At 44.1% G+C, this 21,526-nt stretch overlaps 1 protein-coding gene across 1 annotated transcript in view; it reads right to left on the bottom strand.

Annotated features, from left to right (window-relative positions):
- LOC147673684 (uncharacterized) overlaps positions 1–19,614 on the bottom strand; it is a 47,496-nt gene extending 27,882 nt beyond the window's left edge. Inside the window, exons 1-2 of the mRNA XM_086946402.1 lie at positions 19,551–19,614; positions 18,942–19,274 (exon numbers count right to left, since the gene is read on the bottom strand). Coding sequence (XP_086802528.1) covers positions 18,942–19,274; positions 19,551–19,584 — 367 coding nt within the window. The 5' untranslated portion in view covers positions 19,585–19,614. The remainder of the gene's footprint in view (positions 1–18,941; positions 19,275–19,550) is intronic.
- Between the last annotated feature and the right edge of the window lie 1,912 nt (positions 19,615–21,526).

Here is a 21,526-nt window from a genome sequence, read left to right as displayed (position 1 = left end):
ATTTATTAATACGTATTACATTGAACTTTAAAATGGGCATACGTTGGCTTTACTGAACCCATAAAAGAACAATACTTACCCTCTTATATATAGGGATATTTCCAGTATAATGAGAATGAATACAAATTAACTAATCATTGAAATATAGTTGGGCACATGAACTGCGCATATGGAGATGAAATGTGCTCCCTCAAGTAAGGCGCACTTATGCTGGTAGTAAAGACACATCATACACTGTCATCATTGTGATCATGGTGAACAACGGGTGTACAGTAGTGACATACCAGTGTAAAACACTTAAGACCCAGAAAGGGAGTCAAGTTGAGTGGTGCCTGGTATCAGTGAGTGTTTGTTGCCTGCTTGCTTTGAATCAACTTGAGTGGTTTCAGTGAGCATAAGGAGTTGTTGTGCTAGTTAGTGAAAGGTGCCAGGATCAAGAACTCTGAGGCCTGAGGTTCTTCGATGTGGTAATCGCATCTCACATCGCATACCTCAGTGCCTTACATGTGACGGATGGAATGGTCATTCTGAGTCTTGTTTCTTCATTGGTAGACCTCACTCAGAAATTGCCATGTTATGCAGAGTGCTGCACCCGACTTTCTGGTCGCCTAAGGAAACATGATCAGACTTTTGTGGTTACTTCCCAGCTGGAGCACTGAGATATACTGGGTAGAATCATCTGTCAGTCTCCTGTGTAAACACTGTGAGCATGGCAGGGTCAGCTTTTACTGTGGTGCCGCCAAAATCTCGAACTCTTCACTGCCACATCACCGGGTTAGATCTCAAATGCAGTTTCAAAAGATATTAAAAATATGGACCTTTAATTTATAAAGATCAGGTAACATGACATAAAAAATGCATCCCTGGCCTACTGTAGACGGTTTCACCAGAGTTCAAAAAATGTACTCACAATGACAAGATGTGAGGTCCTGGATACTGGAACACCCTACGGACAATATCAAAAGAGATCCTCTTCCTCTGATGTTATTCTACAATCAAATCACCCCTCTTTAAATTATTGCTACTGTAAAGGACAGATTTAATTTCTCTTTAATTCTCTAGACAGCTAGGAGCGTGTCAAGAAACACCATGGGAAGCACGTGCCATACAGATGTTTTCTGTCCAAGCATAACAGAGTCAATAGTGGAGGTAAATTCAGGTCAATGGTAAGAAGGTTCTTTCGTGGAATGTAAAAGAACTAAGGTACAGTTGGGATCTTTTATAGACAACACAGCACAGCCGAAGGAAGTTAATGGCTGCAGAGGAATCAGCAAGACAATATTCTTAGCAGCATTATATTGTTATATGTACACTGCCAAAGTGTTTGTGAGTTCCGCATTTGAAAGATTGTTACACCATAACAGTTCACATTGCAAAGTGACCTGCCTGCAGAGCTACTTCATCACCAAATACCTGGATAGAGTAAGAAAGAAGTGGCAGTGGGACACAAGATGGTTGTAGAAGAGGGAGCACAATATTGTACTGATGTAATGCTTTATTTAGGGAGTGCCTCCAAGGGCTGCTTCAAACCCCTCAAGAATCAAGATGGCGACCAAGTGTGGGCTGGAACAAATAACCAGGAGACAACTTTGGACAATGCCCAATAATAATATGAAGGCTTGAGAGGCTTTGATATAGAGGGTTTGTGGACATGTTAACAGTTGTTATATGCTCTGAGGAGTAGTGGTTTGAGGTTTTTATTGACTAATTTTAAGTCAATCAGTTCCTGGGATTGTGAGGTAAGTAATTCATAAGTGTCACTCCTAAGTTATTCAGCAACAATTTGGACCGCACACCCCATTGTCTCTGTCTACAAATTCTGCATTGGCGACAATGGGAATGCGATGAGTAGCAGAGCAGGCAAGTGATGCACAGTTTATATTGATTAATAGCTGCCTGTGGTAAATGTGAGCTGCTGTGAACATATTTATTAACAATTTTTATATTAAATGCTAGTCTGTATTTGATGGAGAGTTAAATGTCCTTGTTATGTTTTCCTGCGAGTATCTAAGAAAAGCAGAAATACATAGAATTGGAGTAACCAAGGCATTAATTAATATTGGTCCAATGGCATAGTGCTTATGTCTGGGAGAAAAGAAAAAATTAAGTCAATCAACTGACTGTTAAAGAAACATGGTTTGTTTACTGTATTAATATGAACAGACAGCTAATAGTCGATCAATATATCAGAAGCAGATGGAAAGATTGATTGGAGTTATCAACAGTAAAAACCGGCCCAGCAGATCTAAAATAGGCCCACAACCAGCCAAAAAACTGGCCCACACTGACCTGTCAGACCAGCCCTTCCACACTGCTTGATTGCCCTACAGGCCAGTTCGCCCTCTGTTTTATTGTTAATGTGATATATAAAATTAACCATTGACACTACGAATAACACATATACCGGTCACATGAGGGGACCCAGAGCTAGTATTTTTAATATGATGTAAAATGATGAATCTGGTCGATGCTTTGAGGAATAGCAATCCTAATGTTCAAGGACACACATTTTTCTACAAACACCACAAACAATATTCTCGAATAGATGTATGCTGAATCAGCAAACTAATTGCCTCCTCCTGCCAAACTTAAGATCAGGATCTTCTACACTCTGATCATGCTGCCATTACATTAATATGGGAATCTAAAAACATTGCTAGCATGAAACAGCGCCCCTGCTATGTTCCTAAATGAAAATCCTGACTATATCCAATATCAAAGAACACAAATTCAGGAATTTGTCTCAATTAATCAAGGATCAGCCCACCCACCTGTAGTGTGGAACACTATGAAAGCCTATATTAGAGGCATATCACAATCATTTATTACGCAGGTACTAAAAACGGTCAGGGAAGAAGAGGAATGAGCAAGAAGACAGTTTAATAGATGTATCCACAGCTAAGATAATTTCTCGATCTTATTCAGCACAAGGAACGTATGTACAAATAATGGGGTTTCAAGGACATATTTCTGCACTAATACCTGCCCGACATAATAAAAGAGTTTTTCAGTCCCAAGTTTTTATCTGTGAAATAGGAGAAAAGTCAGCAAAGTACTTGCATGTCTAAGCTGGCTGGATACTCAGACAACCATAATTACCCTGATAAAGGATGTAAATGAAGAAATGTACCCAGCGCTCTGTAATTCTTTTAATCTTTGAAAGATACTACTCAGAACTATACCAAGAGGATGCGGGTAGCAAAATGACTGGCATTCATGACTATTTAAAGGACTATTGAGCTGACTAAATTGGAACATCAAGAGTAACAAAATACTTGACACAGACTTTACAGAAGAAGAAGTCATAACCACCATTGCTAATATACCTCTTGGGAAGACCCCAGATCCTGACTATATCGAGGCCAGAATTTACAAGATTTTGGCTAGCATAATTCCTCCATTGCTGTTGGACATACATAAAGATATACCTACTATGGCTCGTACTCCCCCTTCCCGGTGCAATGCCATAATAACCATATTTCTTTTTTTTAAAGACAAGGACCCTCTGAAGAGCAATACATATCATCCTATCTCGCTGCTAAACGCTTATTTTGAGATTTATAGAAACCCTAATCCTTTCTGCTCTCTACTCTCAGTCACATTATGTCAGATTGGATAGACATAATGTCTATAGACCCAGCCAATAGTTTGAGATTCCTTATCTTCTATTCAGGGATGTGTCTTCCTTGCAGTGTTTCTTTGGACGGATGTAGTCACTACCATTCTCACTGTGAGGTTAGGTTTGATCTTCTTAGGGATTGAGAACTTTTCAAATTATTGTTTAAATTATTCTGGATCACTAAAGGCCTGTTTCTTTTCTCTGTTGATATGACTAGATGTGTAACGCGTTATCCTCCTGAGTGAATGGACCACTGACCAGGAAACTTTTCATATGGCATTGTATTAGCTCAACAAACCTATATGCAGCAGAATAAAGGCATCTCTTAACAGATAGTCTTGCAAAATATTGTTCTGGGATTTCTTCCCATATTGGTTATAGCCAATGAATTGAAAATAGCCATTTTGAAATGAACAGCCACCGTACCCGGTGGTGTTTACTTTACGGAAATACTGTTGAACAGGAATACTCAGGCCCTGAATAAGAGCGACATATCCAGACCATTATGTACCAGACCCTGAGGCCATTACATTACAAAATAAGGAATTACCAAGTGGATCTCTGCAATTCCAAGTCTGATACCCTCATTAGTTATTAATTTCTTCCTGGACTTTCACATAGGGATGTCAGCTGTTTTCAGCAGGTGAAACCTTCGTACCAGAGTAAAGAGATCTGAGATGTTCCCAAGGATCTCAAGGATCTCATTGGCGACCACTCTTAATGAGTGCCATAGAAATTAGATATGGCTTATTTGCTGGGCCTTCTTTAAGCCTGTTTGTTTATTGAAGTACTTTGAAATAGGTTTATTCAGTTTAGCAAAAAAATAAGTAACTTCCTGGTAACAGGAAACTATGGGGCTTATTTCGATGTCGGAGGTCGGACCGCCAATCGCTATCGTGGTGGTCAGGAGACCGCCCGACAAGCAGTCGGTGGTCCGACAGACGAATTTGGATGGGACCGCCGTGAAGGCGTTCGGAAAGTGCTATGTTTACATCGCGACTTACGCTGCAGCCGAGGAAAAGGGCAGCAGCACAAGTTGCAGTGTAAACATTGCACTTTGTGAACATCCATGCACGGTGTGCCATGCACCTTGTGGTGTACGGTACACGGTGCATGGATGTGTATGGAGGCACCAGGGCTACTTTGCAATGGCCCACGAGGGACGGGGGCCTTGTTTGGTTGCCCGCATAGTTTGTTTCCGACAGCCTTCCTATGGCAGTCGGACCGCCATGAAAAGGCTGTCAGAAAGGGACATCATAATCCCGACGGTAGTGCCTGCTGCCGCACCGCCTCTTTTCGGGACTACGATTTTGACCGCTGCCCCGCCGGGGTCTGAGATCCAGGTAGAGGTAGCGGAGTCTTGTGATCCCACTGGCGGTATTGTAATCCAGCGGTTCAACCGAAGGACTGTCTATCGGTGGAACCACCACCGACGACCTGCCGGGGCCGGTCCCACTGACATCAAAATAAGCCCCTATGTGCCAGCTGAAGACCCTGCAAAGAGGAAACAACATTGGATTCACTCCAGATGGAACCGAGGCAAGGGAGCAAACTATCTGTACTTACTCTGCAATATATTTTTTCTGGGTATGGTATGATGTTACCATGATTCTGGTATATTGAAATATCTAAAATGAAATGTCACTGGTTTCGTCTCTCTGGCTTGAGATTTTGTAGAGTGCTTTCTCAGAAAACAAATCTTGATCTTTTAGATAATTAAGCTATGCATAAACCATCCACGGGTGCTGTTCTGTAACTACTTCGTGCTAACAGATGTGGTTGAAGCTGGTGTTGCAAAGCTGCATTTCACTCTGCTATGCGGAACACTATGAGAGCACAGCAGGGCCTGGCTGGAATGAAATAATCAAAACACAAGGTTGTTAAAGAGTCAGGTTCTCGGTTGAACAAGATATACTTGCAAACTACTTTAAAGAATACACGTTAAAGCCAAATGTGACCCCTATTTCTGGAATAAAAAGGACCGACAACCTCAGATTGACAATGCCGTCCATTAGGATTTACACAAAGCATCAATGTTCAACAGAAAGAACTGTCAAGCTCTGAAACTCTTACTCATCAAACTGATCGAACATGCATCCGGAGGGATTAAACTGCTACCAATACTCGGTCGTTAAGGGACTTGATGTGGGTCTGTCGGGGAAATAATCCAGAGGAGAGCATCAACCGGAACAAGACAACTTTCCTCCTTAAATGGAAGACGAGAGCCAACGAACAAGAGTGTATTCTTGACATCACAATTTTGTTCATCATGTTCCTTATCACATTTGCTTCCTTCATCTCTTCAGGGATCATTACAGGTTTGCCATTTTTTAAAAATGTATTTTGTTTGATTTAACTTCGAGTTTGTCCTTTTTTAGTCCATGGTTTGGGGTCTATTTCATTCGATTTAAAGAAGAAGCATTTTGTTCAGTTTCATGGTTGTATAATTCTTCTCTGCTCAAGATCAAGTGAAAACAAGCGCAGACATTTTGCACACTGAATACTGCAAAAATATGGGTGAAACTGGCAGGATCCGTGTACAAAGCGTCTATTCAATTCACACTGTGATCAAGAGCTAAATTGTGCTCATGGAGTTATGTGTTTCTGCCAGTTGCTTAGCGCATGAACGCAGATTTTGAAATAACTAAATCCATTAAGGTCTCGCCTGCATCATACATATAAAAAATATAGTCACATTGCTTCATCTCCAATCAGCTGTTCATACATTTAACTATTTAAATATAGCATTATAATTTCCTGCCAAGGGCTCTAACATTAGTTAAAGGCCCTCTCATAGACTCCCTTCATGAGAGATGGACTCGAGCAGGAGGTGGATGCTAGTTGTTGCGTCAACCTTGATTTTTTCTTCTATACTTCCAAGATATACATCACATTGTGTTTAGAATCAACCTCACTGTCATCTTGAAAGAATAAAAGATAATGTTGATTTATCTCAGACGTTTACTTTAATAGTTCCAAGCCCTTTTCCTTGTGTATGCAACCTGAAAACAATCTTCGAACCATACTTTCTATACCTCCAAGGCTGTCACATTGCATGTACACCTTGAACTATTGAAAACAACTCTTTAAGTTGGCTAAATGTTTTTTCTGAACTTCCAAGGTGGCATCAATTTTAATCCTACATGCAAAGTGATGGCCATTTTGGAACTATGTAAAATAGCACTCCAAGATGGCCGACTGCCTGTGTTTTGTTAGCCAATGTGTGTGCAAAATAGCAACCACTGACAAAACCAATACCGGAAATCAACAAGCATTGGCAAAATGAGACCGATTGGCATTGCCAGTACTTGTTTGTCATTTAAAGGGTGACCCCAATCGTAACACCAACACTTTTCACTGCTTCAGATGTGAGCTGGCAGGTGCCACAGACATTGGGCCACAGGGAGTGAACCAGCACCCACCACAAAATATCTTTTTTATTCCTGTCCCTTCAGTTTGACCTACCTCTTGCCCATCCATTACCTAAGAGCAGAGAAACTTTTTTAATTACACAGAGAATTAGACGGTGAAGTACTCAGTCTAAAAATGAGCTGAGAATTACCAGCATCTGCATAAATGTCAAAGCACAAAAACATGAAGAAAAGCTTCAAGAGGGGCCATGAAAATATTGAATAGGTAGGGAGAGAAAGAAAAGCCTTGAGAAACTCCACGCCTGGGAGGGATGGACTGGGATAGCTGCTGTCTGTATTGTACTTGTTGTGACCCACCTTCAAGAAAAGAGGACTCTGATTAAAGACAGTGTCTATGAAACCAGTCTTCCTCAAATGCTATAGCAGAATAGTATGGTCAATTGCGTTGAAGGCAACGGGTAGGTTTAAGAAGCTCAAGACTGATGACGTACAAGCACCCAATGCCAACTGAAGATCACCTGCCATGGCCACAAGTGCAAGTTTTGTGCTTCTTTTAGGCCGAACCCCAGCTCTTCCAGAATAGAATTAGATCCAAAAAAGAGGGTTAACTGTGGCGACTCAGTTTTCCATACTTTTATGTACAGCAGGAGGCAAAGAAATGGGCAGATAAGTAGAAACCAAACAAAGATCCAAATTGGCTTTTTTTGGGTAAAGTAATAATAAAGCCATATTAACGTGACTCAGGAACCTTCCTGGAAGACAAAGAGGCTTTAATTACATCCATAGCAAGAATACCAAACTCTTCTATTCTGTGAAACATTCTTATAGGAATGGCTCATGAAGGTGGACCAGCCTGCATTGGGAAATAGCAGATCTCACACTTCTTTTTCCATCATTCTTTGTTTACTAAGGTTTCTAATTATGTAAGTGTATCGAAAACAAATTTCCCATCTATCATGTGAAACCTCAGTGAACAAATGTCACTGGGATTTAGTTTTTTTTCCTTGAAAAAACCATCAAGTAGTCAGATCAGGTTGGACATTGTTGAACAGTTTAGTTCCAGCATGGCTATGGTGGTAGCTTTAAAAGTACTTGTGCAGACTTTCATGGACGTCAGATAGGAAGAGCAGGTAAAGCACTTCCTACTCCTGGCGGGGCTTGAATTTCCCCAATGCCACCACGCTTGCTCCCAGTGCTTAATTTGTAAATGAATAATGCCAAGGGCTCCTGTCAGGAGGTCACTGCAGCTTGTAACACATATTGCCCCTGCGATGCTGCCAATGATAGTAACAACACAACTACTAACCAACACACTCCTACAAGAGTGACAATTCTGGCTATTTTAGGCTCCCAAAGCTGTACGAATGGCTTGGGCAGCAAGTAATAGTCATTTTTAATGAATGTAGCATCAATAATGAACTGTAGTTGTGGTCATCTCTAAATTACCTAGACAGTGCCACCTTCTGGCGGACTGTCACAAGTGCCAGTGCTGACAATTAAGTGCTGGAGCCAAGCACCAGAAACTATCGGCTCAAATTAAGCACCGCTTGCTTACCTGTTCTCTATAGTCATCAGCTGAAAAAGAACGCAAACAGAGCTCTAGTAGCTCTGTGTAGCTTCTGTAGTTTCCTGTTTCCACAACTGCCTATTCTTCTACCACAGTAACATCGAAAGGAAGGCTTCTGAGTGGATACCAACAAGACAAAGGGGCAACCATGTGATGTTCTCAGAAGTCAAAGAGACCATGATTCACATGTTGGTGAATCAGCATCCATGCAGCCATTGGATTGGTGGAAGGAATGAAGCATGGTCTTCTTTCATTGAGATTGTGTGTACAGCCCTTAAAACCACCTTTGTGATAATTCTGATCACAGAGAGCGGAACAGAAGAAAGAGAGAGGGTGCATGAAATGGAAAGAAGAAACAGAAAGAGATAACGAAAAAAGGGAGTCTGTATGATATCATGTGGCATGGTTGCTTCTGCATCACATATGCCACACATGGATTACTTCAAAGCCCTGAAACCGAAGAACAGAGGGGAGGAGCCTGGGAGGGAAGTAGATAATAGGAGAAACAGGAGGAGGAAACATGATCTTTATTAGTTCTTGAGACACAGTTAGAGAAACCAATGAAAGGCCTAGACATACGTGTTAAGAGCAACAATCAAACCCCTCCCAGATGGCGAGTTGCCTCCCCATGCCTTAAACATTTTTCCACTGCGCCCCTTTGACCTTTAAACACATCATAGTCTACTTGATTGGTGCCAAAAAAGTTCACAGTCTATTAAACACTTAAACATTTCAATCTCATGGTCATGCAAGACATTTTGCTCCTCGCTTAATGATTAGCCACCGTGGCTCATTCAGTCCATTTTCGGTTGTTCTCTGCTCTCAGACAGATCACCTTCCGGAGGGGCCCCAAAACCACGGCCACTGTTTCCAAGGGGTTAGGCTTCAACTTGCTACCGACTTGGCGGGTGTCTGTCCGGACTTGCCCAGGCCGCAAGTTCCGTCCTGCTTGCCTTCAGTGCCATCTTGGCCCCTCCCTGCTCTTTGGGGTCCCTGCTGTGTTGCATTCCAAGGACCCCATGTGAGCATCTCATCTAGCCAATCTGGGGTTGAGTTCTACCTTTCACTCCTTTGGTACCCCTGCTTTGAGGCATCCCATGGGCCCTGGGGGAGCCTTCCATCTACTCTCTCTGTGGCTACTGGCCACTGTTTGCTCCCTCAGTGTCCCTGCCCTGAGGCATCCCAAGGACACTGTGTGAGCCTTCCATCTACTTCTATCAATTTCTCGTCCTTTCCTATCCCTCTAGGTTGTCTTCCGCTTCACCTCAACCCCCTGCAGCTGTGACACCTGCCTTTCTGCTTTTCTCTGAAGTGCGTGGGTGGGATTCCTTTTCCTCTTGCTTGTGGCCTGCTCCCCTGATTGGGTGAGGCCGTGTTCCACTTGGGGCGACCAATTGCAGTTGCCCCCTTTTTTTCTGGGATTGTGCCGGTGGGGGGGTGGGAGGGTGGGGGGCTGTAGGTCTCCCACCTCCGGGTGGCTTTTGGCCTGGGCCCCCATGGGTCCGGCTTTGCTTTCTCTGGGCAAGGCACCATGTTCATGGTGTTTGCGGAGACGCAGAAAGGGGCAGCCTACAGGCCATATTAATATAAAAAATCATTATAATTATAATCTTTATTTGGAAGTGCTCACAACCATAAAAGATAAAAACAGGGTATAAAAAGCAACAACAATACATTTATAATTTGGGCAAAATCGCAATGACTTGACTGCCCTCAATCACATCTAGAATTTCTGGACCTGAGTGCCGCTCTCAAGAAATTTACTACTGAAAAAAGCGTATAATCGTTAGGCAGAATCTGCAAATACATTAGGGCAACACAGGTTTGTCTAAAACTCATCTTTTGAGAGGGGCTTGAGAAACAAACTTCTTGGACGAGTAAAATATTTACATAAAAGGACAAAATATTAATATTGCAACTGAATCACCCAGAAAGTCGCTTTAGACTCACAAGAGATAAATACCAATACAGTATGTATCAATGCAGTTGCAGTCAATTTTGTAGCATATGTTTTTAATACTTAAACAAATATAATGATTTCTTGAACAGTTAAGGGCTAAGAGGCTTTGGAGTATCTACATATAGGCGGTTAGTAATGCAGAAGGTGCACAATTAACGAAAACAGGTGACTTTTCCGAAATTCTATTTTTCATATATTTTGTTTCAAATAACTTTTAAATCTTCGCCCACACGGTGTTCACGTGTCAAGAACTCATAATGGGGATTACAGGTTACTCCTGTGGCATTTTCAGAGCTAAATAGTAGGCAACATTCATTTTGTCAATGATAGCTGGACATTAGACAAGTGCAACAATGAAGGTCTTAAAACTGCAGTGCTTTGTCAAGTGATCAATAAGAAATCGTCTATTCTTTTAATACGGTTCCATCTACCTTTGTGCTTTTTATCGCAAGTCTTTAAAGTCCATGTGGTACATAAACTAGTTCACATTTACATATGGTCTTCAGACAATGAGCGCAAAGACTTCACCCATTGAGCAATTGTTCTAGCTTTCGCTTGTCCTTCATCTAAGTTCCTTTTCACTTAAATTTAGTTGAGATCCTTTTACAGATGGCCCTGGGCCAGGGGTCTCCAACCAGTATCCCGTGAGCTACTGTAACTCTCCAGCTACCTCTGAGTAGCTCACCTGTGTGCAGCCCAGCTTATTAAATTAGAAAGCTTTTGCTTGATTGAATTAATATACATATGAGAAAATTGAAATTATACAACACTAATAGTATTAGCAGCTCTCAATGCGTTTCATTGAACATAAGTAGCGCTTAGTACAGAAAATGTTGGGGACCCCTGCGGGCCATTTTCACTTACAGGGTCATTTGGAACCTGGCGGACTGCCTCCAAGACCGCCCGTCAGCAGAGGATATGCCCTCGAGTCCCTTCCTGGAGAAGAAAACAAGTTACTTACCTGTAACTTTGGTTCCCCAGTATTGGTAACTTTCATAGATTCCCATGCTTTGTATCATTCCCCGTCGTCGGACTGGGAGTCTCGGTAATAAAAAATATCATAGTAGTAGGTACAAAAAAGAAAGGAAAGGCCTAGGCCTCATTCCCTTTTGTAACATGTCAGCCTCTTTTTGTAAAAGAGACCAAACTCTAGGCGTCAGCCAATCAGAGGAGCCTCACCCTTAGAACCTTCCTGAAGGAACCTCAGAGCCTCAGATTTTCGTAGCCGTAGAGTGCTAGACACCATACCTGCTGAAGGCTGAGCTTTCCCCGGGGAGGTGGGTGGGCGCATGGGAATCTATGAAAGTTACCAATACTGGGGAACCAAAGTTACAGGTAAGTAACTTGTTTTCTTGCCCCAGTATTGGAACTTTCATAGATTCCCATGCTTTGTATCAGAATAGCAAGCAGTAAAACATCATAAACACATTTTGTAAAGCAGTACATTATCACATTAGCAAGAAATTACAAAATGTGTCACCCATGGAAGGTGGGATAGAAAGGAAAGCTCACCCATCACTTGAAGAGGTTTCTCAGGACAGCTTGGCCCACAGCCGCATCATCCTGCTGCAAGGATTCTAAGCAATAATGCTTAGTGAACGTGTGTACGCTGCTCCAGGTAGCAGCCCGGCAGATGTCCTTGACATGTACCCCCGCAAAGAGGGCCGAAGAAGAAGACACCGACCTTGTCGAGTGAGCACGGATCTTGCCCACCAGAGGTTTTCCTGCTAACTGGTGGCAATGCAGAATGGCACTTGAAATCCATCTCGAGATCCCCTGTTTGGACAGAGGGAGACCCTTGTTTGGACCGCCGAAGGCAATGAATAATTGCGAAGACTTCCTAAAGTCCTTGGTGCGGTCTATGTAGAACTTTAGACATCGTTGCAAATCCAGAGTGTGCAATGTCTTTTCTGCTGGAGTGACTGGGTTCGGAAAAAACGTTTTAAGTATGACTGGTTCATTTAGATGAAAGTCAGTGGGGACTTTTGGAATGAACTTTGGGTTCGTCCTTAAGATGGTAGTGTTCTTTTTGAATTGCAAAAATGGTTCTTGGATAGTCAGGGCCTGTATTTCCCCTACTCGCCTCGCTGACGTGAGGGCCAAGAGTAGAGCTAACTTCCACGATAAGAACTTTAGGTCTGAGCGGTGAATCGGCTCAAAAGGTCCTTTCATTAGCTGAGCCAGGACTAAGTTCAGATGCCACGTTGGAGGAGGAGATCGCACTGGTGGATAAACCCTGAACAGGCCTTTGAGGAATTGCTTGACAATTCTCGCAGACCACAAAGAAGGACCCGAGCCCGCCCTTCTGAATCTCGAAATCGCCGCTAAATGAACCTTGATGGTAGAATGGGATAGATTAGACTTAGCTAGCAAGAGTAGGTAAGGCAGGAGCTGATGAGGTTGTGACATGAAAGGATCAATCTTTTCTTTATTGCACCAAATACAAAATCTCTTCCACTTTAATCTGTATGTTTTGTTCGTGGACGGAGCCCTCGCCTGAGAAAGGATGTCTTTGACCTCCGTGGAAAGTGGGACATTCATGTATTCTCGCTGGTCAGGAGCCATGCGGTCAGGTGCAACGACCTTGGGTCTGGATGCCAAACTTGCCCTCCGGACACTGCCAAGAGATCCGGAACGTCCTCTAGCGTTATCGGAGGTTCCAGCGATAGCAGATGTAGTTCGGTGTACCAGAATTGTCTTGGCCATGCCGGGGCTATTAGGATGAGTCTGCATGGTTCTGTTTTCATCTTCCTGATGAGTCGAGGAAGCAGGGGGATCGGTGGAAATGCATAGAGGAACCTCCCCGTCCAGGCTATCGACAGGGCATTGCCCAACGAGTCTTGGTGATGGAACCTGCTGGCGTAGGCTGGACACTTTCTGTTGGTTGGAGTTGCAAAAAGGTCCACCTCTGGTGTGCCCCATTGTTGAAAGATTAGATCCAGAACTTGTTGCTTCAGCTCCCACTCGTGAGTGACTGAGGTGAGTCTGCTCAGTCTGTCTGCGCCTTCGTTGAGCACTCCTGGTAAGTGCTCCGCCCTCAGAGAAATTCCGTGAAGAATCGTCCATTCCAGAATCTGCTGAGCCTCTCGTGACAAGGGAAGTGATCTGGTCCCTCCCTCCTTGTTCACATAATGCATAGCCGTGGTGTTGTCTGTCCTGACTAGCACCTGTGAACCCCGGAGACGCGGAAGAAAGGCTTGAAGGGCCAGCCTTATTGCTCTCAGCTCCAACAGGTTGATGTGTAACTTCTGGTCGCTTGGGGACCAATGGCCGCTGACCTGCAGGTCCTGCATCACGGCTCCCCATCCCTCCAATGACGCATCCGTCGTCAGCACGTGAGGTGATTGAACGCTTGCGAAGGATAGACCTCGGCATAAGTTCTGTTGATTTGACCACCAACGCACTGCGTCTTTCATGTTTCGGGTGACCAGCACTTTGTCGTCGAACGATCCGTGCACTTGTTGCCACTGGAGGTCCAGTTGCTCCTGCAGGGGGCGCATCCGGAGCCTGCAGTGCGGGATCAGGGGGATACAGGATGACATTACCCCCAGCAGCGACTTGTAGCTGCGTACAGAAAGACACTTTTTTCTTTGAAGGTTTCCTGCTAGTGTCTGCAGTTTCTGAATTCTCTCTTGAGTCGGAAAGGCTTTGGAAAGCTGTGAATCCAGCATTGCTCCGAGGAACCGAGCTCTCTGTGACGGCAGCAGCGTGGACTTGTCCCTGTTCAAGGTGAGACCCAGATTGTGGAACAGAGTGGTGCAAGCCTGCACCGCGTCCTGCGCTAATGTTTTGGTTGGGGCCTTCAGTAACCAATCGTCCAGGTAAGGGAAGACCTGGAAGTGATGTTTTCGCAGGAATGCTGCGACAGGTGCCAGCACCTTCGTAAAAATCCTTGGAGCAGAGCGAAGGCCGAACGGCAAGACTCTGAATTGAAAATGGCTCTTGGCTACTGTGAAGCGCAGGAACCTTCTGTGCGCTGGGTGAATTGGGACATGGAAGTACGCGTCCTCCAGATCGAGTGTGGCCATATAATCCCCCGGGTTGATCACCTTCAAAACATCCTGCAGGGACACCATCCTGAAGGATAGGGAGATGAGATAGGCATTTAGCTCCCTGAGGTCGAGGATGGGACGCCATTTCTCTCGCGTTTTCCTCACCAGGAAGAACCTGGAGTAGAAGCCCTGGCCCCGTTGATTGGAGGGGACCGGTTCCACCGCTCCCTTGCGGAGCATCTGTTGAACCTCTAGCCGTAGGAGATGAAGATGACGCGATGGTATGGCTGATGGGGGTCTGGGTGGAGGGACTTCCGTAAACTCTAAAGTATGTCCTCGTTTGATTATGTTGAGCACCCAACGGTCCGATGTAATTTGGGACCAATTCAGAAGGAATTTTGACACCCTGCCTCCAACTGATGATCTCTTGGAGGAGGGAACAGTAGGCAGAGCCAGGAAGCCGCTATTGGCGTTTAGATGAATCCCGTCCACGGGCAGCCTGCTTGCCCTTATTGTATGGCAGTGTATAACCAGAGGACTGGCCCTGTCTCTGCTGGTAGGATTGGCGATTCGGTTGGTATCCAGAGCTGGTCGAAGAGTAGCGCTGTTGTTGGTATGCGCCCCTGTAAGTGCCACCTCTGCCTCTTGTGCCCCTAAAAGGAGTTTTGCGGTACTGGAGCGTTCCCAACGATCTAGCCGTCTCTGTGTCCTTTTTTATCTCCTGAAGTGTGTCGTCGATTAGTTTGCCGAAGAGTGCCTCGCCATCAAACGGAAGATCCAGGACCTTATTTTGGATTTCTGGTCTAAACCACGTCGCTTTTAGCCACCCCTGGCGCCTTAACACTGCCGCTCCTGCCAAAGCTCTAAAGGACGTAGTGGCAATGTCCATGGCACAATCTATGATCTCCATGGAGACCGCTTCACCTTCTTGCAAGGTCTTCTTGGCTTCCAGCCCCGATTCTGGAGGAAGTTGATCCAAATAGGGAGCTATATCGCACCACAACTGGCGATCATATCGTCCCAGTATCGCCAAAGCATTGGCTGCGCGAACCAGAAGGCTAGCGATGGATGAAAATCTCTTGCCTGTGCTATCCAACCGACGTCCATCCTTATCAGGAGGGGCCGTTAAGGGTGCAGAAGGGTTCCGTGACTTCCTTTGCGCTGCCTGTGAGATTACAGAGTCCGGTCTGGGATGACCTGTCAGGGCAGCCGGTCCATCCTCCGGCGCTTTATACTTCTTGTCAAGGCGCGGTAGAACAGGGACTACCGTGGCTGGGTTTTTCATGGTCTTTAACCCCTCCTCCCATATATGGTCCACAATCGGAATGGACCTCGTAGACTTACGGTGAGTGTCTTTAAAGTCATACAAGAAACACTCCGTTGTTTGCGCAGGCAAGACCAACTTAAATCGGCCGGCTGCACGTTCCATCAGTTGGTGAAAACTACCAATGTCAGCAGGAGGAGAATCGCCTAGGTCCTGGTGTGGCGATGCCTGATCCGGGTGGACGTAATCATTGTATTCATCTCCATCCTGATCCGAGTCCGGACGATTATCGGAAGACACATCCGTGTCATTATTATGATCCCTATCCGGATCATCTGCTGGATCAGACGGAGTCTGGGGCAGTGGCCGCTGTGGTTGAAGAGGAGACTGCACCGGGTGCATAGGTGGGACAATTAAAGAGTGGTCCCTAACTGGAGTTGATGGAATAGATCTTCTCGGAGCTGGGCGCTCAGCCTTGGATTTATAGTCATGCAACATCTTGTGCAGGTCATGTAGGAAGGACGTTGGGACTGAAACCATGCCCTGTGACTCATAGTCCCTTGGCTCATCAGTTTGTGGGTAGTAACCGCCACCCTGTTCATATGCTTCCTCCGAGTCAGTTTCTTGACTTTTAATGAGTAGTTGCGAAGGGCTATTCGCATGATCAAAGCCATCCTGACCGTCTCCCTCAGAGTCCTCCTGGTCTAACAACAGTGTGGGAGGCAATGACGGCACTCTTCTTGGGGACGTCATTTCAGGCGTGATCCTCGTAAGAGAAATCGTTACCCTCCTCTCTGCAGCCAATATTGTAGGCTGCTCCGTCGGTGCCGGTGAAATCCTCGTCGACGAGATAGGAATGGAGGAAGTCGTCGTCGACGCCACCGACGACGAGCCCGCCGTCGATGTTGAAATCGTTGTCGTCGTTGAAGCACTCGTCGACGACATGACCGTCGTCGACACCGTCGTCGACACCATCGTCGTCGATGTGCCCGTCGTCGACGACGTCGTCGTCGGTATCGCCGTCGTCGCCCCTGCCGTCGACGGCCTCTTCGTCGACGATGTCTTCACCTTCGTCGACGATGTCGTCGGCATACTGTCCGTCGACGCTGCAGTCGTCGAGGTCTTCTTCGACGACGACGGCGCCTTAGCCGTCGACGCTCCCGTCGACGAGCCCGTCGAGGGAACCAATTGGATCTTGGGCTTCATTTTCGTCGTCGACGGAGCCACCGTCGACGATGTCTTCGTCGTAGAGGACTTGGAACTCCTCTCAGAAGAATGTGAAGAGGGTTTCTTGAAGGCTGGGTCTGTCTTCTCACCCTTAGGAGGCGAAACCAATTCCGTCTTGCCCGACCCACTGCGGTGGGGGGAACCTCCTGAACCCCGGCCATCAGACTCACTGGGGGTCTTCCTTGAAGCCTTAGAGGGGCGCCCAGTAGAGGAAGAGGGGGAACCTCTACCCCTTTTCACTGACCTTTTAGAAGAAGCGCAGGACACTGATTCCTCCTCATCACTGGAAACTCCATGTTTCCTCTCCTTCTGCCTCTGCAACCATGTCAGAAGCCGTTCAGCACGATCTCTCAAGGTCTTGGTGGAGAGAGTGCGGCAAATGCGACAGTCCTCTGCCTTGTGATCAGGATACAGGCAGTAAATGCAATCCTTGTGTTTGTCTTCCACAAACAGCCTCTTCTTACCACAGGTGGAACAGGGTTTAAAAAGGGCTTTTTTCTTCTCAACTTCAGCCATCTTGATGAAGAAAGGTGATTCCTGAAGAATCTGAAGAAAAATCTGAAGAAATATCTATATAAATGAGTTCAAAAGAGTAGAAATAGAGCAGAGCTCAATGGAGACTCCCTAGCACAACGTGCGGTAGAAAATCTGAGGCTCTGAGGTTCCTTCAGGAAGGTTCTAAGGGTGAGGCTCCTCTGATTGGCTGACGCCTAGAGTTTGGTCTCTTTTACAAAAAGAGGCTGATATGTTACAAAAGGGAATGAGGCCTAGGCCTTTCCTTTCTTTTTTGTACCTACTACTATGATATTTTTTATTACCGAGACTCCCAGTCCGACGACGGGGAATGATACAAAGCATGGGAATCTATGATAGTTCCAATACTGGGGCAACTGCCAGTTATATCATATATTATATCCTGCCTGCTGGGGAAAAAATCCCTGTGCATCAGGAGGATTAGGTTTATGTTTTTAAAGAGGGCTGACCTGCCAAAACTTAACAGGGTATACAAATGTTATCGCACCCTGTCATTATAGTGTCTGAAAGCATTTGCACATCATAATGCCTCACATTGCACAAACAGGGGATACCGCATAGGTCTGAAAACATCTTGACACTCGTAATGAGGACTTAAACATTCACATATTGAAAATGTTCATTATGTAATGTGACATTTCCACAGAGGAAGATGCTAGCGTTTCTAAAGATAAAGTTCCAAGCCAACACGATGGCTTTGCAAGTTAATAGCCTGCTGCTGGCCCTTAGGTTGCTCGTGCAGACCATTAGTTTGAATCACAATTTTGCCAATTTAGCCTTTCATCCTTCTGAGGCCTATAAATTGAGTTTCAATAAATAGGTTAATAATGACACCTGTGAAATGGCTAAAATTGGCAGTAAAGTAAATTATCCTTTTCAGTAAAATAGATTGTGGTGTTAACTGCTTTTTATGAGCCTAGACCTGAGTTTTTTAACATTTGAAGTTATCTCAAACTCCTCACTTCACAGTGGTTTTGATTTAGACAACTTATGAGAATGAGAATAAGCTACTGCCAGCAGCAATAGCTTTTTAGTGGCCTTAATGCTTAACTATAACATCAATTTACATCCAACGCAGTCTCAAAGTCCAGAATAGTTGTCGCCAAAGTGCACTCCTGACATGTTCTTATAGAGTGACTGTGATATAGATCAGCGTTGTTCTGAGGTCACCAATATATGGGCTCAAGGGTAAAAGGCTGGTTCTCCCACATTTATAATAGTGTTTATTAAACTTATTGGCAAGTTTTTTGTCTTATGATTACAGCATCAGTATAAGATAAATATGTGCGTCTTTTTTAGCGTTTTTCTTCCCTTCCTATTTTGAAATATCTCAATGTATGGTTACAGTAATGGTTTATCACAGTGCCAAACAATGTAAAAGATAAAAAAAATGATGGTAAGTCTTACCCCCCACTATGAGTGTGACTCCGCTGGCAAAATGCAGCTTGTTCAGTACTGGATACGCGCAGTAGTAGGCACCGCTCTCATTCCGCTGCGTACTGTTGATTTCCAGGGTTGCGCGGCTTCGTTCAGGTCTACAGTGATATCTTCCGTCACTCTTGTCACCCTGACAGGTCACAATAAATGTGACGGTCTCCTCTGCTCCCCTCCAGAACCAGAGGACTTTACTTCCTACGTCCGGGTTATCTGCAGTTAAAAAGCAGGAGATCTTGGCGGTATCATTGACGGCAATGAACTGGTACCGCTCCGTCTGGTACAGGCACAAATGGACCCCCAACACTGTGAAAAGAAAACAGAACATATAATCTTAATATTGTGCCTTCAATATCCTTTATGAACAACACCTGCTTTGAGCCAGCTGAATCCCACCCTGTCTATCTCTGGTCCTGTTCTGCCAGTGTGTAGAAATAAAGAATGGGTTTGCATCTATGTACCTAGAATTTTGCATTTCAAAATAACTTAGATCAAATGTAATTTAAAAAATGTAAGACTTGTCCAAAATATATAACGGTACATTTTGTATATTGTCCTGATATTGGTCAATGCAATTCTTACCCTCAGAAAAGAGCACTAAGTATCTGATGGACATCTCTGCTCTGCAAGAAACACGTAGACATCGAATCGTGATGCTCTCTCGTCTGTGACTAGCCGTGGAAGCTGGTGGTGGAGCTCTTAAACTGCTCAGACCCCACCCACGCAGGATCAAGCAGTGGGTGAGGTCAGGCAGTCATCATTTCTAGAATGTTTTTCATTGTCAGGGGTGTGGTACTGCCTTGCTTCTTCTGACTGATTCTGGGAAATTGACGACACGGTGAGATGATATTATTATTTTAAAAAAATGAAAGCAATGCCTTACATCTAGGCATAGGCAAAACATTTGCCTTTTAAAATCTGGAGGAAAAAAATCCACTCGACACGTTTTGACAAATGTATTTGAATTTCACGCATTTTGTGTGTAGGTAGTACAATCGCTAAGCTAACCAATAAATATTGTATTGTATTTCAATATTTCACTCAAGCTGAAGGTGTAGATCCAACAGGGTATTTATTACACATGGATCTAAGCAGTGGGCCAAGGGGCCAGTGATTGGCTTACAGTAGAAACTGCCAAGTATGAAATGAATCAGTGGCGTAATACAAAATGATGGCTCCCTGCAGAATTATGCGGTTTGGGCCAGAGTCTACAATATCTCATTGAACCTGGGCTGAATGGTGGCCCCCTGATGAAATAGGCCCTCTCGTGCCGCAGCCCCTGAAAGAATACAGAACACAGATCTTGAGCAAAAATTACATTTGAGACCTTTTTTTATTAACTCAGACACTTTCTCTTTCCAAAGTCCTTAAAAAGTCATTCACCACCCTGAGGTGACACCCTTATATATAATTAGAAAACTGAATATGTTTTTTTTTTGTCTTTTCAACCTCACACGAGAAGTGTCTCATCAGCAACATCATATTGCTTGGAAAACTACATAAGGATTATAGGGCCGTATGTATCAAGGCCAAATAGGTTCGCAAACGCCGAAATTCGCAGAATTTCGGCGTTTGCGAACTCATTTTCGCAAAATGGTATGTATGAAAGAATTTGGGTGCAAAATAAGGAATTGCAAATTTTGCCATTCCTTATTTTGCGATTGCTTTTAAGGAATTGCAAATTTTGCGATTCCTTAAATGCAATTTATTAAGCAAAAAAAAAATCCAAAATGCCCTTAAGGAATCGCAACTTCTAGTTGGTGGTAAGTTGCGATTTCCTTGAAAAATTCACATTTCAGCATTTTTCAAAGTGCCTTGTGATGCACATACATGCCCTTAGGGCATGTATGTGCACCACATGTGCACCCATGCTTATTTCAGGGGTGCAACAGGGTGTCCTTTGGACACCCCTGCACCCTTGAAATTATTCTCAATTTGCGATTAGCAAGTTGCGAATCGCAAATTAAGAATAAATTCCCATTCCTTGGCCCATAGAAATGAATGGGAAAGTATTCCTTAATTGCAAATTCGCAATTTGCGAATTCGCAATTAAGGAATATCAAGAAATCGCAAACAAATTACGATTTTCTTGATACATACCAATTAGCGATACTGAAATAGCGATTTCTTAAAAATCGCTATTACAGAATGGCTAATTGGTATCTTGATACATGGCCCATAGCTCTGTTACACCCCATGGCTCGCAGAAAATCGATGTATCTTTAAAAGTTACCTTAATAGCAGATACTTTTTAAATCACTTATTTTGTTTTTTTCTTGTGCATTAGATGGTTTAGGTTTGTGCTCTTAATTTCTTGTGTGTGTAGTAGAGCTTTTCGTAGGGAGAGAATGATAGGAATCAATTTGAAATGGAGGTCGCCACTGGTCAGTTATAGATGAGATCGTGTTTCCATAGCAAATGCATTTTTTATGTTGCTAATAAGTCTGGTGCCGTTTGACGAAGCTCCACAAACTGTATATATATATATATATATATATATATATATATATATATATATATATATATATATATATATATATATATATATATATATATAT

The sequence above is a fragment of the Lissotriton vulgaris genome, chromosome 12 (assembly GCF_964263255.1).
Source record: "Lissotriton vulgaris chromosome 12, aLisVul1.2, whole genome shotgun sequence".
In the NCBI taxonomy this organism is placed as follows: domain Eukaryota; kingdom Metazoa; phylum Chordata; class Amphibia; order Caudata; family Salamandridae; genus Lissotriton; species Lissotriton vulgaris.
This window is presented reverse-complemented; position numbering and strand designations above follow the sequence as displayed.